We start from the raw sequence: 18017 nt of genomic DNA, 5'->3' as shown, positions 1-18017 counted from the left end.
GTGTGTGTGTAGATGAGAGAAAGAAACGCGTATAAAGACAAGTGTCTAAATGATGACGAGGAAGATGGGGAAGGTGATTCCTTACTAAATGACCTTGATTCGATGAACTTGATTAAATGAACTTGATTAAATGACGAATTAATCAAACATATTTAATAATTGAATATGATTTAAAAAATGATATTACATATATAATAGTTGGATATCATTTATATATCTAAAAATAACATGCACAAAAAATAATAATTTACGATTATTAACACGCGTTTAATGTATATTATATTTCTTATTCGTCATTGTAAATTATTTTCACGAATTACGAATGTTATCATTTTTTCAGGAATTAACGATTCAAAATTGATATCACTTTTAATATTATAAACTTTAGATATTTTTATTATTAATAATGATCGAAAACTTTTCGAATAATTTGAATGGAATGAAAAATGATTACCGTTTAAATGGCGATAGTTTAATAATATATATACATATCAACATAATCCAGCTAAATCATATATATAAATATATATGTCGTATATAACTCGAACAATTTTCAAACGAATAATACGAATTTCAAAAAGTTTGACTATAAACGTAGAGCAATAATAAATAATTTTTAAAAAATGTGTAAAGAATAATTCTTAAATATTTTTTATAAATATAATGAATTAAAACGTGAATAGAAAATTGAAAAATGGAGGAAACAATGGATTCTGTGAACATTATGGTGGAACGTAATAATTAATTAAAACTCTCGTTTGTGAATCAGATGTAAGAATTAAATGTGTTTTAAATTTAGCGGTAAAACTTTAAATGATTTAATTAATCATCGTTTTGATAATTAGATTGTTTAATGAAAAGATATATTTTTAAGGTTAAATAATTCGAATTTTTAGTAATATAGGTATAAAGAAATTGTTTGTAAAAGAGAAAGAAGAAAAAAAAATAATGTAATATAAAACTGTTTGTTTAATTAATTATTAAATTCTATAATGAGTATTTGTTAGACGATTCTTTTTTTTTTTATATTAAATAATGAAATAATATTTTATCAAAAAATAATTAAAGTATTTTTTTGAGATCGGTAATATCGTTCCACTACTTTATCGGCATGTTTCCAACTATTTCATTAATGTAGCATAAAAATTCGAGTATTTATTTATATTAGAAGATAAATGTGACAATAGAGAATATATTATTATAATACGTAAATATTTAAGAAAATTCTTCATAATCCAAATAATTGTAATATTATAATGTTAAGTATATTTACAAATAATTGTTATATTCGAAAAAATCAACTAACCTCACTAATCAAAATATTGAATATAAATTTAGTGACTCGTAATAAACATACAGATTTAAAAATGATATTAAATAGTGGAGAAGCACTTGTGTATCACGAAAAAGGAGCAGAAACGTTTGATTTAATGCTACGTTATGAATGTCCAACAATTAAGATCGATCGTCAATTCAACTTTACAAGACGTATCAATGAGACCGTTGATTTATTTGTCAATAAACTCAATAACAATATTAGTAAAATATTAATGAAAAGAAGAAAGAAATTTGAGGATGCACTTGACGAAATTTTAAAGAAAGATATATTCTTGTACAAAGATGACGTTAAGATAAGTGGTGATGTGTCGTTTGAAACTATTTTGAAGGATGTAAATAATCTTAAATTAGTGATATTTGATGAGACATTTATAATCAAGAAAAATATGCCAATTGTCAATCGTCTTACTTTAGCTTCATCTATACAATGCGGTTTTCCAACATATCCAGCTAAATTTAATGCATTGCATACGGATAATAAAATATCTGACTTTAGTTGGTACAAAACAAATAAAGATTCCAAACAAGCATGGTTACACGTTGGAGATGGATATTTTTACATACCAAATATATCTGATATTGGTTATAGATTAAAATTGAGTTGCACTCCAAGAAACAATAATGATTATGGACCTTTAACTGAAGTCGAATCTAAAGGTTTGGTAGAAGCTGGTCCAGGACCTTGTCCGTTTGATACTCGTCATCTATTTACTAATAATAAATTGACAGGCAAAAGGTAATTGTTAAAATGATTTATTATAATAATTACATCTTATCGATATATATTGTTACAAGTTATATATATATATATATACATATATATGTATGCAAATTTGTATAAATTTAGTTTCAGAGTTACATCCTATAATATATTAGCAGAATCGTATTCTAGTACTACTTACAGTAAAGAAAATTTATTTCCTTATTGTCCAGCATATGCTCTAGAAATGGATTATCGTAAGCAACTTATACTCAAAGAATTAATAGGTAAATTTATATTATATATATATATATAATACAAAGTATCCAAATTGTTCATTAATCGATCACTCATTCTAATAAATAAAAAAAAAGTTATTTTAAGTGTGAGACGATGTATAATTGTTCTTTTTTCGTTTTAGGATTTAACTCCGATATAATTTGCCTCCAAGAGGTCGATAGTAAGATTTATGAGAATGACCTTACGCCAAATTTGTCCTTACTAGGATATAAAAGTATATTTAATACAAAAAATTCAATGTCTGAAGGTCTAGCAATATTTTTTAACGAAAACAGATTCGAAGAACTGTGTTCTGATTTGACAGTTATAGGGCATAATACTGAAATGCCTAAATTTGCACAAGTTTGGTCAAAAATACAGAATGAAAAGGCAAAGAAACGATTTTTAGATAGAAATACAACTGCACAGGTAAAATATTAAAATATTATTTTGTTCTGTCTTTGCTATTTATTAAGATAAATATGTATTATATATAAACATTATTGGGTAACAGATAATTGCATTAAGGTCAAAGGAAAGACCATCAGATATTTTAGTTATTACTAATACGCATTTATATTTTCATCCTGAAGCGGATCACATACGTTTGTTACAAGGATATTACATATTACTGTATATAGAAAAATTTGTAGAAAATATGAAGACAAAGGTACGTAAAATTTCATTGTCATTAATATATGTAATGTGTATAGTATATATTATAATATCACGTTTTTTTTAATATAATCATATAAAAATTTAGTGTCCTGATAGTAATGTTAGCATTTTATTATGCGGCGATTTCAACAGTGTACCTGAATGCGGTATTTATCAATTAATGACAGAAAACTATATACCTGAAAATTATAAAGATTGGAGCAGTAGTAAGGGCCAATTTTTTATTCTTTTGTTTTTAAATATATCTCAATTACTTTTATCTCATTCGTTGAAAACTTTATTTTTGTTTTTTAAACAGATTCCGAAGAAACTGTAGAAGATGTATCTTTAACCCATAGTATTTCTTTTGCAAGTGCGTGCGGAACACCAACGTATACAAATTACACTCCAGCTTTTTCAGGCTGTTTGGATTACATATTTTACGAAAAGAATAAACTTGAAGTAGAGCAAGTAATTCCAATGCCTAGTTTGGAAGAAGTTAGTGCAAATATTGGTTTACCTTCTGTAGTATTCCCAAGTGATCATATATCATTATGTGCTGATTTAAAATGGATCGCATAATAAGTGATAAAGTAATTGAATTTTATAATATAACATATTTGTATAAATGCTAAAGATAAAATAAATAAAAAAGTAAGAAGAACAAAATTTGGTTTTTAAAAATATCTGACTATTTTGAATCAATAAAATAAAATAAACTATTGTATAAGTAGAATAAATATATATATATTTTTATGATGTGCGTAAAAAATTCAAATTTACAACATAAAGAGATGCTTATAGAAATTCCTTACCACATTTACCTACCTATGCCTAATATAACTGTGATAACTAAATCATAATCTTAAACTATTTTGTAGACTAGCAAAAAGATTGTTTTCTAAATATATATATATATATTATTATTATTATTACTACTATTGTTATTATTTGCAAATTTTTTATATATAATGGGTATTCTATAATTTGTTATATATAAAAATAACGTATTATATATAATGGTGTTGTTTTATACATATTGATATATTTTATAAATAAAATTAAACGAAATACTGAAAATAGAGGGAGATATAAAGATTTACTTATTAGCATTTTATCTATAAGCTCAGAGAGTCAATATAATTTTGGAGAATAAAAACTTGGCACCTAAGTTTGATTGCTATTTCTTTGTACCTATCACGTTGTAAAATTCTGAAAATGTATATACTTGAATATATTTAAACAAGAGAAATAATTTTATTATAACAAATAGAAAATTATTCTGTATATATTATATATAGACAGGGTGTCTGGAGGTTTTCCCAATCAACTTTTGAATACAGCTTTAAATGACTTCTGTTTACATAACAATTATTTCTTATTTTTGGATACAGAATATGCTAATACTGTTTGATCGGAGAAACCTCAGATACCCTGTATATAAGCGTGAGAGACCACAAACAATGAGTATAATACATAACAATATTTCAAACCTATAAAGCACCTCAGTTTAAGATTTGTGATTCTTGATCTTCTAATTATCTTTCAGTGAATTTATAAATATTATGATATAACAAAGGATCCTTTTTTAAATAAATATTATTTTATATGAGATGCGCATTGTGTTATTATATTGTTAAACTCTTATAAATATTATACTTAATCTATATAGTCTTACAAGTTTTTGCTGGACGCTATTATCACACGAGAGAAAATGCTGTAATGCATATATTAAATGATATTAAAGTTCCGCATCTAAAATAGAACTATCAGACGAATTCACATCATCCGGAAATTTGTCTTCTACTAGTCTAAAAGGTATTTCAAATGCAACTGGTAAAGTAGCATTACTTGAATGAGCTGTCAACATTTTTCCACGATTCATTGGTGATTTTTGAATTTTATCTTCAGCTTGAGAAGGACATTCGAAGTGCACACAATGAAATACCTATAAATATATACACATTTATAATTTAGATAATGAAATATGTATTAAGATTATCATTAGATTAATAATTAATTTAAATAACCTCATTTGCTGTATTATGAGTTCCAACTATACGTATAAAAACAACAGGTCTAGGTGGATAAAAATGAAGTATTTGCCAAGAACGACACTGTTCTCTAGTCTTATCGATTATTCTATCCCAAGTTGAATTATTACCGGACACTTCTATATAATAAGAATATGACCGATCATCACAATCCCAAAGTAATAATCTGTAAAGGTAACTTATAATAATAAATACAACTAAAAGTTTATAAAAAAGAAATAACTAAATAAATAAAATATAAATTACCCCATAGAATCTATGATATAGGGTTGCCCTAATTGTATTGAGATAGAGCCTGAACCCAATTGATGGCAGGTATATCCACTATCCCAATCATAATCTGATATATTACCATTTAGTAAAGTATTGCGAAATCTATATAAATAAAAAATATTTGTAAATAAAAGATAATTACAGATAGATTTTTGAATATGGTTTCTTTATTTTTTCTATATTTCTCTTATACATAGTTATGTATAAGAAAAATAATTATACGTACCTACTCACTCCTTCCGTAACACTGGCACTAAGCTGCAGTGTAGCAACATTTCGTTTCGGAATGATAAATCCATTAGATAATTTTTCTGTATGATTTGTATAATACGCTTCAAAGCTTACAACATGAAATACCTATAATAAATTATTTCTAATCGTTACATAATGTCATTTGATAACAAGCTATAACATTACTAACATATTATATAAACAATTTTCTCACTTTATTCACAGTATTATTTGTGCCAACGATACGAATATAAAGCATAACCCTCGGTTCAAAGTATAAATACTGCCAACTACGACAAAAGTATTCCGCATAATCGATAATTTTCGTCCAATGTTTTTGATCTATAGATACCTACAAAGAGACAGAAAGAAAAAGAAAAATACATTTTTAGAATAATTCACACTTTTATTTAATACTCATTTAATTAATTTCTATAGTACTTGGTTAAAGATACCCACCTCGATGTAATAGGAATATGAACGTAAATCTCTATCCCAGAGTAACATCTTCATATGATTTATTATACATTGAGTACCTAATTTAATTAATATACCATGTTCCTGTGTATCTGTTATTGAATGTCTCGTATATCTATAAAGTTGATATTACATTTTTTATAAGTTTTATTCTAAATGAAGTTTTCACAGATAATTAAATATATTTTCATTGATTAAAATATATATATATATCTATACATATATGTAGATATAAAATATTAATATATACACTTGCCCGCGTTCCATATCGTAATTACGATTATCACCGTTCAAAAGGTAGCTTCGCATTTCACCTTGTAGAACTTGAGCCCCATAAATTGCACGAGCAACATTTTCATCTACCAACATTTGCCCTCGAAAAGGAAGTTCTGAAGGTCTTTCGGTTATTGCTGTTATTGCATCTAAAATAGCTTCGGAGGATACCAATTTAGTTGATCTCACAATGCTTAATAAATCGGTCAAAGAGATAAGACTTAATCTTATTTTTCCTAAAATGTTATAGTTCGATATTATTAGTTTTTCCTCTTTTCCCTTCTTTTTCTTTTAATTCTCTTTTTATAAAAAAAGTAAGAACAGATATAATTTAAGAAAGTATATATAAAAAGTTTTTACAGACCTAAAACTTCAGTTGGATCCACATCAGGATTTGCTGCGATCCATTCTTTTACGGTTAAGAATATATCAATTTCAGGCACGTAAAATGAGTCAGACGAAATAAGTTCGTTTATTGCTGAAGAACTTAATTGTAAAAAACTGTCATGTTGTATAATTTCTATAGCGTGTTTGTTCACATATTCATAACACACCTTTTTCAAGACCGAACAAGAAAAGAAGAAATAGATAAATATATACGCATATATATATCTTATAACTTATAGCTCACATAACTATACAATGGGAGATCAGTTAATAAACATATGTTTATTATCTGAATATAAAAATTTTTAGCAAAAGTGTTCACTGTCCAATTTATTTACAGTCCGTACTGTTTTTTAACTGATCACCCACTGTAAATAATTACAAACGGTATGATAATCTATTATATAAGTAAATGCAAACCTTGGTTAAAAATTCGAGTTGATAAAGACGTGATGCATCGAATATAAGACAAAAATTCTTTACACTAAGAATTTCTTTAAGATAATCTGATATAGAAGTTTCAAGCTCTAAAAATCCATATTGATGCGCCAAACTGAGAATATCAACAATTACCTTGAAAAAAATATATATATATTTTTATCGTTACATCGCAATTATATACAGAAACAAACTATATTTATAAATGTATATTTATTTGAATACCTCTTCACGTTGATTAGCAAGAGACATACGACCAGTATATATGTATTGAAATAATTTTTTAAAAGCTGCCAAAGATGGACCTTTTAATTCAATCTCTTCCTGAGACGATTCCTTCAAACCACCAAATAAGAGAGCTCGAAAATATTGACTTCTAGCTGCTAGAATTATTTTGTGACCATTAAATTTTTGGCCTGAAACTACTAGCGTTACATCCGTATAATTATTTGAAAGATGAAGAGCACCGATATCCTCAGAGAGTAAATTTGTGTGTTCGACTTCTTCAGAAGATGTTAAACAGTGATGAGAACTCATGTTTACAAATTTTCTTATATATTTATATAAATATCGAATAAGTACAATAAATAAACGTATATTTTTAATTTCTAAAAAATTCAGTCAATTGAAATTAACCATTGTTATTGTTTAACTTTTTCAATACTAACAATGATTAAAATTTATTTTGTATTATTTTTCACTATTTCGTAACCACCGAAATAAATACTTAACCGATAATGTATAAATTACTGATTTATTATTGTTCACCAAACATCAACACTATTATAATTCGATTACTTATCATTTCGAAAATATTTTCATTTAGACAATATTTCTGGTATAGAAAACTTTTTGCTTCTTTTTCATTAAATAGTTAGAAGCAACGCAATTCAACAAATCATTTCTCTATATTTCAGAATTAGAAGAATAGACCAATCATATCGATTCTATGAACTGCTAATGAATTGAAAACTACTATGTTTCAAAAATTAAATAATCATATTTTTCATGATTACTTTATATGTAAAATGCAAGTAGTATCCTAAAAATATAGAAAACGATATAAAATTAAAATATCATCTTGTAGAAAATTGAATTTAAAAGTTGACAGTCAACATGAAACCGACTAATCACCAGTTGCTAATAAAAGTTTCGACCAATGGCTGCATTCACACGCTGTCTATATTCAACCAAAACTAAAAAAAAAAAAATGATAAGAAAATATTATAATAAAAAAGAAAAGAAAACAGAAACGATTGTGAGAATAATATTATTTAACTAACATCTTTTACAATAATTAGAATTAAAGAAGAACGAGAAAGAAAGAGAAAGAGAAAGAGAGAGAGAGAGAAAACGAAATGCGCATGCGCAGAACCGGGTTCCTGATTTTAGAAGAAGATGACGCTCTGTTGGTTTTGTTTGTACCAGGTTAAAACAAAATTCTTGTCGCTTCTATAAATTTTAGGTAATTAATTGAATTTTTTAAAAGTATAAATTCGTCTAATATATAAATTGATTCGTTAAAGTGTATTTTGTAATATGCATTATTCACGAAGTGTAATTTAGTTATAACGAAATTTTCATAAAAGTAAAATTATGTCGTCTTGACATCCTTTTCTTGGTTATACGTCAAAAATTTTTTCGAAGGTTTTAAATTTATTTTCATAATGTTTCTGTACTCTTATTCCTTTATAACGATACTTTTATTAATAATTGTACGTTAATTAGTGGTACTCTTGATTAAATTTTCTATTTTAATACATAAATAATATAAGTTACACATTACGTATAATGTACACATACTTGTATAATGCACATATCACATAATGTATGCAAACATGCAACATATATATATATATATATATATATATATATGTATACACATACACATCACATAATATTTATGTTATGTATATAGGGTGTCCATAAGTTGTCTTAAAAAATGAAAGTTACTTAACTGATCTTATGGCTAATCGTTACATTTTATGAGAAACAAGCATGAATTTTAAATTAATAATAGAGCATTGCGTGCTCGTACTACAACTGTGGTTGAAATTGAACATTTTGAAAGAAGCAATTTAGACATTTCAAGAAAAAGTTCAAGACATTTCACCATTAACCATATAATTTATCAATAATTTAATTAAAAGATTTCAGGACACTTGAAGCCTTTGTGATTTACTCAGAAGACGAAGATCCAGGAAAGTAGCATCTAATGAAGATATAATAATTACTGTCTGACTAATTAAATCGGCTAGTTAAAGTTCTAATAGATGTACAAAAAAGATCAGTCAAGTTTGATGTTTTGCAAATTTACACCCAATCGACTTAGATAAACAAAAATTTAATTTTAATTCCTTGACGTATAATTAAATTTAGTATTATTTTTCATATGGATAAAATTACTTCGACAAACTGCACAAAGAATGTAGCTCGTTGTTTTATATTTTAATATTATATTACCACGACGAGTCAGATCTTTTATTTCAAGTCGAAAGGTTTATTAATATAAAGTATTAGCATTTTAAATTTAAATCATAATTGCATATTCTCTTTGATATTTTTCTAATCTCATGCATAGTTTACATTATATATTTACTTATACAAGGCACACAATATCTGTACCTTTTAAATTATACATAATACAACATATAATATTTATAATAAATATATAATAAGAGTTTAGTAATAAATAAAAATAGATTAAGTTTAAGTTTATAGAGAGTATTATACAATGGATAATAAAAGAAGATAATAAATAAAACAATATAAGGATTCTTAAAGAAAATAATTTACTCATTCATATTGTTTCCCTAAATAATTGTAAAGATTTTTTATATTATTTCATTTAATTTTTTTTATATCCTCCTTTAAAATCAAATTTTTTTTAGATCGTTATATTTAATTCTGAACTTCTTTAATTACAACATATGTATTTAATTCCTTTCTTTTTTCTTGAAATATTTAAATTTATCATCTATTAATATATAGAAATTCTTTTTTTATTATAGAAGACAAAATTTACTATATATATAATCAGAGATAAAATAAGAATTATTGGGCAAATGCATTCATCATAAAATAATTTATCGATGCAGAATTACAGGTATATACAAAAGAAATGTACAAATTAATAATTTTAATGTAACATATTAATTGAGGTACATATATATATATATATATAAATAATTTTACAAAAAAACCTGATTATATATGTACATACAGCATTGTTAGAAAATAATTTTTATAAATATTTCATATAATTTAAATATTATTATTTATATATAAATTTACATATATGATCATAGAATAGAGAAAAAAAGTTAGACTTATACATATAATATTTAAAAAACAACATATCAAACCCGTTGCTTTCGTATTATTGAAAAAGATGGTAAACAATAGAACGTGCATCATTTTGGTTGTGGAAAAGAGAAACAATAGTGATGGTCAAATACTTCAGTATTGCACCCTCAGGCGATGAACTTTAATCGTCCGTGTCGGTATGTATTTCTATACATAGTCATTATTATGCTTTCAGTAGAGAGTAAGAAAGCAATTGGAAGAAGGAGGCGTTAGAAAGGATGAAAAGAAGAAGGAAGCCACGTGTATATCTCTGCAGGTAAGATTTCAAAATATTTACATAAAATTATACATTTTATATATATAAATATTTAAAAAATATATAATTCATTAATAATATATATTGTAATAAATTATATTGTATATGTATAATCAAGTGTACTATAATTTATTTATAAGTATGAAATATTTATGCTAGAGATATTGCTAAGTAATATTTAATATTTTTAATGATACTAATTTATCATATAATATAGATAAATATTTAACTTATAATATATTACTTTCGATATTACTATACTATATAATATAATATAAAATAATAAAATACAATAATAAAATTTTATTATGGACCAACTATGTTATCTATATTTTCGATTGATGATTATTATTTTATGAAATATATATATATCATTATTGACGAGATTATTATTTATTGATCCGATACTTTTCGAAGAAGATTGCTAAGTTGAAGTATTTTGCAGAATTAGTCTTTCTCTGTTCCTCTCTCTCTCTCTCTCTCTCTCTCTCTCTTTTTCTTTCCTCCTCCTACTATGAGTTTCAACGCAATCGTGGGTATTATTCTACCTGGCACTTCGGGATATTTAAATTGGAATTACTTTTCTCATTATAAGCCATCCAAGGGGAAAATCTCTCTCCCTTTTTTCTTTTTTCTTTTTTCTTTATTTCTTTCTTTTCTATTCTTCTTCTTATTCTTGTTCTTGTTCTTATTCCTCTTTCTCTTCTTCTTCCTTTACCTTCTACTCTTCTTTCTTCTTCCCCTTACTGGCTTACCTTTACTATTTTCATCGCGAAAAAGTTTATCTGTGACAGGTGACAACAAGGAAAGTCGGGATCTTCTTCTTGGTACATTAAGAGATGCCTGCCCGTTCTTCAGCAATTATTCTAGCTTCTAACATTTTTTATTATACGGGAAAAAGAGAAGATGCGTCCATAAGGATTACCCTACTATCCCTCTCAACTCCTGGCGATATTTTTTAACCGCAAAAGTAATATTCTTATTTCGACATAGAATATTTTACTTTTATCTGATCTATATTCGAATATGACTAACTTTGTTTATTTTCTTATTAATAGAAAGAAGAAGATAGAATAGACAAGTTTGCATAAAATTGTTTTATCGTGAATTTGTGTGTTTCTTTCCTTTTTCTTCTTTCCTTTCTATCTAAAAACAATATTCTTTTATCAATATTACTTGCGACAGGTGGATTATAGTTCATTGGAGATATAAGGATTTATAATATTAATTATTCGAAAGGTATTAGCGATAATATTTGATGAATAATTATTTATACGTATAGTTATTTTGAGAGAGAACGAGTGGCAGAGTAACAACATTTATTTGTAGTACAAATTTTTGCGGTAAAATGTTTTTATATACGTAAAAAAATGTTTCTTATCGATAGACAAATATTTTAAATTTAAGTAAAAACCAATTATATTATGGATTCAACGGATAAGAAATTTACTTATTTTGAGCTGAACTTTTGATTGGATAATGCAATCATCGGAATATCTTGAAATATTGAATAATAGTTAAATAGTTATGTATAATATAAAGGATTAAAAGATGTCTTTTGATACTTCTCATATATATTGTCTTTGTCTTCTTCTTTTTTATTATCGTTAGATTCTCAATGACGTGTAGAAGCTGATGGTAAAAGTGCATTACACGTTATTTTGGCAGGTTGATCCTATTATACAAGTACAAACGCTTCATATAGTGGTTAGTGGTAAAGCGTGTTACCTAGTCCGTTGGATAATATTAATGATCCTTTATAAGCACCATGATAATGAATCATAGTTACCCCGAGGGTAGTGTGTCTCTGTCAAGTAAGAGCGCTCTTATGGACGGAGTTTCCAATTTGAAAGCTATATTCTATAGCTGTTTTTGCTAAACTTTTTACCAGAAATCTCTTTCTCATAAAGTATATGGTCGATCGATATTTCAAATATCGATTATACGTCATATCTCGTATTAATAATTTTTTTCTTTAATTTATTTTTTTCCCCCCTACATTACATTATTTTTCACCAAGTGGTTGTGTTAGGATTTGTAAATTATAATTTTTATACGGAGATATATAAATATATTTTCTCTTAATACCACACCTCAGAAATTTGTATATTTTATCGAAATAAAAAAAAGAAAAGAAAAAAAATCAAATTTTTTCTCTTGGGAAATTATCTTCTAACATAAGATCAGAAAAATAATAATAAAGAGGAAAAAAATAACAGACAAATCACGGGAACAGAAAGAACTTGGATACCACCCTGTATATTATATCATATTACATACTATGTACTACAAAATGTTGATTTCAATGTTGAATCAACGAATCAATGGAAGATCACAAAATTTGACCGATTAGGATAGTTATAACAGTTGAGAGAAAGCAATTCCATTTTCTGGCAGATTTCTTTACACACATGGATATGTAACATTATGTATCTATATATATATATGTGTGTGTGTGTATGTATGTATGTATCTACATACATATTAGCGACAATTTAAAAACTCATGTCTTTCCGTGCGTTTTCCTACTTCGCGGACGCGGACTTGAGCTCAATCCTTTGAATGCATCTGTCGCCAACAGTTTCCCTATTTTTAATTGAATTTTTTCATTCGCGCAGGAGAAAGTAATCTATCCTTGTGTTATCTTCGAGCAGAATCGGGGATATCGATTTGAAAGAAAGTTTAAGCTGAGTGTCTACTCCAGATGACTAGTCCAACTGGCCGATAGGTGTATCCTCGAACACGATAAAGTTAATTACTCCGAATCATTGCCGAATATATCTATCTATTTTTTTCTCCTTCGTTATATATTATATATATTATATTCTTTTTTTTTTCTTTATATTTCTAAAAGAAAGATAATGATTCTCCTATGTATATAATTGTTACATTTTCCAAACTTATCAATAGATTCAAATATTTTTATTTATCGTTTTAATTAAATTCAAATATAATTGAATGGATGCATGTAAAAAACTGATATGTAATTTTTTTTTGAAATGTTATTTTTTAATTTTGTTGTTAACAATGTTCTATATGTAAATCTTTTGTTATACGCGGTTTCTATTATTTTAAAATACATTTTTATAAAGTTTCCTATAATTTAATTTTAACAAAATAAAAAATAATCCAATGTAAGCGTATAATTCTAATAATAATTTTAAAAGTATAAAAATCAGATTGTTAAATGTATCTACAAAATTTATTTAACATCATATTACAACCATATGACTGATTAATTTCAAATAATCATACGCATTGATAACGAATAATTATAAAAATAATAATACGAAAAATAAACAAATAGGAAGATCAATAGTTTGTTTAAAATCATTCTGAAGATTTCATTGAATTTGTATTAGAAGAATAAAAGAAAATGAAGAAGAAGAAGAAGAAGAAGAAGAAAAAAAAACCAAGAAGATCCGTAATCGATAGGGAATTTCTTATGTCTCTGTTCCGAATAACATGCATTAGCCTGTTCGCAAGATTAGAAAGGAACAAGCGAATAAGACAAGAAGGAAGTAAGAAAAAAAGAGATAGAAAAATGAGGCTGCATCTAGAAAAGATGGTAGAACAAAGAAGAAATCTTCGAAAACCTTTTGAACCTTCCGAACAGATAGAATTTAAGAGAAAGGACAGCAAGGATTAGCATTTATTTAAGTACGACAACTTCTTCTACTTCTTCTTCTTCTTATTTTTTTTTTGTTCTTCTTTTTTCCATCGGACAACGACGAAGGAGGAGGACAAGTCCGAAAACATTTGGTTAAACTTTAAATCTCCTTTCGAATAATACTTTGTTCCGGTTGTATTCGACGTCTCATCTCATTAAAGCGCAATGTCTCTGAGAATTTCTCAACTAACCCCCCTTCACAAACCAACCCACGCCAAACCAACCACCACCCTTACTTTCTCTGTCTCTCTCTCACTCTTTCTCTGATGCCTTTTCGTTGGTTTACTTCGACAAATCTGAGAGAAAAAGAGTAAGAGAAATAGATAGAATAGCAGACACGCACATCTGGCACGTAGTAGAAAACTGAGAGAATAAAGGACAGTCATATTCATTTCGTGTCTAATTTACTGCATAGCGATCCTCGTTTGAACGTGATAGCAGTAGTATCCATAGTATATCATAGAATAACATTTTTACCATACTTTCATATATATATATATATATTTTTTTTTTTTTCTCTTTTCTTTTTTATATTTCTTAATTATATTGCATGTTTTTTATTCCCTTTTTTGTAATTTTTATTAAAAATCAGGCAAGAATTGTAATTCCTACAGAAATGGAAATGCATGATTATTCTACGAATATGAAACTATATTTTATTTTAATTCTTTTTCAAAGCCAGGAAATATTTGTCGGCTTTTTAATTCGGCAATACGAAATAAAATATTAATCTTGAATTTGGTGATAAAACAAAATTATTATTAATTTGTAAAAAATAAAATATTATCAAATTTTTAAATGATCGTAATTTAAATCATCATTATTACGAATATTTGTTTGTTTCTTTCTCGTATCATCGCATTATCACATATAAGTCATTCATCGTTATCATAATTATTACGGATTGTCATTACTCTTGAAGATTTGTATTTCTTTTCTTTTCTTTTCTTTTTTTTCTCGTGCAGAGAAAAATCTAGGGCTAGTTATTTTTCCCATGTGCTTTACACGTGTACAGGACGACGCCCCTTTTAAGATGCTCGAATTATCTCGGCAAAGGAATAACGTTTGAACGATCGTCTCGAGAAATAACACGAGGGAAAAGAGTCGTACCATCATTCCCCCTTCCCTTTATATTTATTTTTTCTATTTTTTCTTTCTTTTTTTTTCTTCTTCTTCTTCTTCTTTTGTGTCTCACTTGCTTTCGTGAATTCACGATGAATTCACCAAGGAATTCTTGCTTCTTGTCTGCGAAATTTAGATTTATTGGAAGCTAAGACGGCACTCTTGGACTAGTCTGTTAACAGAACAGCTCTTCTCTTGACGACATGATATTATAGTAGAAGAAAGTAAGGAAGGGGGAAGGAGCTTTGTTGTTAAGGATTACAACGTGTCTACCTGGAATAGTTTGAAACGTAAAAATACACCCCCCAACATATTCGAAATTATATTCTTACTCTTTCTTTCTTTCTCTTTTTTTCTTTTTGGTTTAAAGAAGAATATGATGATGCAACAGAATAAAATAGTTTGTCTCACTTTTTCTGCTACTCAGGTTCGCCAAGTTTTCTATCTTTTTACTATGAGAAAGAAGAATATTTTAAATATAAAACAAATTTTCCGAGATCAGTGATAAGTCCGATAGAGTTCAGAATATCTTGGGATGAGTGTGAGAGAGAGAGAAAGATAAGTTTTGTCACTGAGATTGAATACGGGATTACAGGTCGATATAGAATAAGAAGTTGGAATAATTGCCCGGGTTTGGATTAAGAAACGAACGAGAACGAACGAAAAGGACAGACAGCTTTCTCTCTCTCTTTTTTTTTCTCTCTTTCTCTCTCTGGCTGTCTAGCTGTCTCATCCACTCGTCACTTCGAATTCAAACTTCAACTTTGAAAATTCTAGATTCTACGTTAGACTTAGTAAAAGATTTCGGATGAAAAAAAATATTATCCACGGGGAAAAAATTAGAATCAGTGTTCATTCATAAAATAACATTAAAAATGAAATACATTTCCCTCCAATATAAGATACAAATTTTTATAAGAATTGTGGGATAGATTTAAATTAAAGAAAAAAAGAATATTTCTTTTTACAAACGTTTCAATTATCCTCGCGTTAGTGTCTTTTGTTTTAATTTCATACAATAATATTTTATATATTCAAAATGTTATGTGTTAGAATAAAAAAAAAAATTGATACAAATAAAATTCAATGATCCTTGTCAAATATTTTCAAATTTGAACATATTCACGATCATTTAAAAAGCCTTGGATTGTAAATATGAATACAAAAACAATAAATGATTTTTTATTTGTTATAGAAAAAAAAGGAAATTACTTTTTTTGAATTACTTAATATATATATATATATATATATATATGTAAATAAATATCTAGGTGAAAGATCGGGTTGATCTTGGGTTCGTTACAGAAGGAATACTTGCAGATTGAAGACGGCCACGTTGTAGTATATCCTTATGTAGGCCTACCGAGTGCAGTTTCGACAACTCCGTCGAAATTTACGAGCGGAAAGCTGATGGGGTTTTCGTGCTTACCCGAACCCACCTCCTAATACCTTTACAAGGTTTCCTTGAACCTCTCTATATCTCCCTCTTTCACTCTCTTTCTCTCACTCTCTCTCTCTCTTTCTTTCTCTTTCTCTCAATGTGTTTCTCTCCTTTTTACCCTATCATCCCATTTCCTTGTGCCCTCTCTCTTTCTTTTATAGTCTAGCTGACTCAGTCTTAATGCGTCCTTCTTTTCCACTCTAATTCTCCATCTCTCTCTTTTTTTCTTTTTTTTTTCTTTTTTGCTTCTTCTTCTTTACCCTTCTTCACTCTTACACTCTTTACCTCTTGATATACCTCACCTTTCCATATCCTTTCAATCTTTGTGTTGTCTTTTTTCTTTTTTTTTCTTTTTCTTTCTCTCTTTCGCTTTCTTTCGGTATATATTTTGTTCCCTTTTTATTTTTGTGCTGGCCCTTAGTAGATATACCGAAGAAAAAAATCGATATTGTAGACCATTCAGCATTACTGTTTACACATTGGCAGGATCCGATTTATGACGCGATCTGAGAATTTAGACACCCCCTCAATGTTTCGATATATTTTCGGTTTAGACACCGAATTTATTTTTTTTCTTATTAATTTCAACGATTTTTCATCGTCAAACAAATGTTACCGCGAGTTAAGGGGCGGATGAATCGATCCATACAAACAAAAATTGACTCTCGTGAAATGTATTATTTCAAGCTTTTATATACCCGTACTTATTTTTGTTTTTGTTTTTTTTTTTTTTTTTTTTTTTTTTTAATACGTATTGCTACGTATCGAATAGAAAATAAAATTGCGTTTTGAATTATTTCTTGATGGGACACCTGTTGTGTTCTTTTTCCGCTAACTGTCCGACCGGTCTTTTTATTATATTTCTTTTTTTTTTATTTTTATTTTCTATCGAACACATGGCTAAGTTATTTCGTGTCATTGTGTTACAGGTGTTGTCAGAGAAGTCGACACGTGACATGGTTGTTACAAAAATATTTGATGGAAAATAGTACCGGTGTAATGGTCTCCTTCGATGACGGAGGATGAAAAATAAAAGGTTCGTATATATATTACGT

General features: G+C 27.2%; 2 protein-coding genes and 1 long non-coding RNA gene across 5 annotated transcripts; 2 read left to right on the top strand and 1 right to left on the bottom strand.

Annotated features, from left to right (window-relative positions):
• The first annotated feature begins 1101 nt into the window (after window positions 1-1101).
• Window positions 1102-3730, top strand: LOC107069134 (2',5'-phosphodiesterase 12). Of its 2 annotated transcripts, XM_089171924.1 has the most exons (7): window positions 1103-1258; window positions 1339-2074; window positions 2186-2325; window positions 2460-2746; window positions 2832-2987; window positions 3081-3201; window positions 3294-3730. In XM_089171924.1, exons 2-7 carry the CDS (start codon window positions 1368-1370, stop codon window positions 3554-3556), a joined length of 1674 nt encoding a protein of 557 aa, XP_089028050.1. In that variant the 5' UTR covers window positions 1103-1258; window positions 1339-1367; the 3' UTR covers window positions 3557-3730. The 2 variants fall into 2 exon arrangements, with proteins under 2 accessions (XP_015181641.1, XP_089028050.1); XM_015326155.2 differs by having other exon boundaries at window positions 1102-2074.
• Window positions 3731-3997: 267 nt separating this feature from the next.
• Window positions 3998-7966, bottom strand: BTBD9 (BTB (POZ) domain containing 9). Of its 2 annotated transcripts, none has more exons than XM_015326153.2 (10): window positions 7333-7966; window positions 7090-7242; window positions 6647-6836; window positions 6260-6518; window positions 5992-6124; window positions 5747-5884; window positions 5528-5658; window positions 5275-5403; window positions 5005-5194; window positions 3998-4922 (listed from the first exon to the last, which is right to left on the bottom strand). In XM_015326153.2, exons 1-10 carry the CDS (start codon window positions 7642-7644, stop codon window positions 4716-4718), a joined length of 1842 nt encoding a protein of 613 aa, XP_015181639.1. In that variant the 5' UTR covers window positions 7645-7966; the 3' UTR covers window positions 3998-4715. The 2 variants fall into 2 exon arrangements, with proteins under 2 accessions (XP_015181639.1, XP_015181640.1); XM_015326154.2 differs by having other exon boundaries at window positions 6266-6518; window positions 7333-7964.
• Window positions 7967-8148: 182 nt separating this feature from the next.
• Window positions 8149-9882, top strand: LOC149032682 (uncharacterized). Its single transcript, XR_016176381.1, has 2 exons — window positions 8149-8572; window positions 9258-9882. It is a non-coding gene; the product is annotated as an uncharacterized LOC149032682 (long non-coding RNA).
• Window positions 9883-18017: the final 8135 nt, after the last annotated feature.

Source organism: Polistes dominula, unplaced genomic scaffold (assembly GCF_049000335.1).
Source record: "Polistes dominula isolate Pdom_NZ unplaced genomic scaffold, Pdom_raw_medaka contig_73, whole genome shotgun sequence".
NCBI classification, from domain to species: Eukaryota; Metazoa; Arthropoda; class Insecta; order Hymenoptera; family Vespidae; genus Polistes; species Polistes dominula.
Note: the sequence above shows the minus strand (reverse complement) of the source record. Positions and strands in the feature narration are given on the sequence as shown.

What these genes read in the sequence shown, in the direction of transcription:
- LOC107069134 (XM_015326155.2), top strand. Translation starts at nt 1,257, where the DNA reads ATGTTAAGTATATTTACAAATAATTGTTATATTCGAAAAAATCAACTA. An exon ending in ATAGAAATACAACTGCACAG is followed by an intron (nt 2,747 to 2,831) that starts GTAAAATATTAA and finishes ATTGGGTAACAG; the next exon opens with ATAATTGCATTAAGGTCAAA. An exon ending in TAGAAAATATGAAGACAAAG is followed by an intron (nt 2,988 to 3,080) that starts GTACGTAAAATT and finishes ATAAAAATTTAG; the next exon opens with TGTCCTGATAGTAATGTTAG.
- BTBD9 (XM_015326153.2), bottom strand. Translation starts at nt 7,644, where the DNA reads ATGAGTTCTCATCACTGTTTAACATCTTCTGAAGAAGTCGAACACACA. An exon ending in TTGCTAATCAACGTGAAGAG is followed by an intron (nt 7,243 to 7,332) that starts GTATTCAAATAA and finishes ATTTTTTTCAAG; the next exon opens with GTAATTGTTGATATTCTCAG. An exon ending in AACTCGAATTTTTAACCAAG is followed by an intron (nt 6,837 to 7,089) that starts GTTTGCATTTAC and finishes GTCTTGAAAAAG; the next exon opens with GTGTGTTATGAATATGTGAA.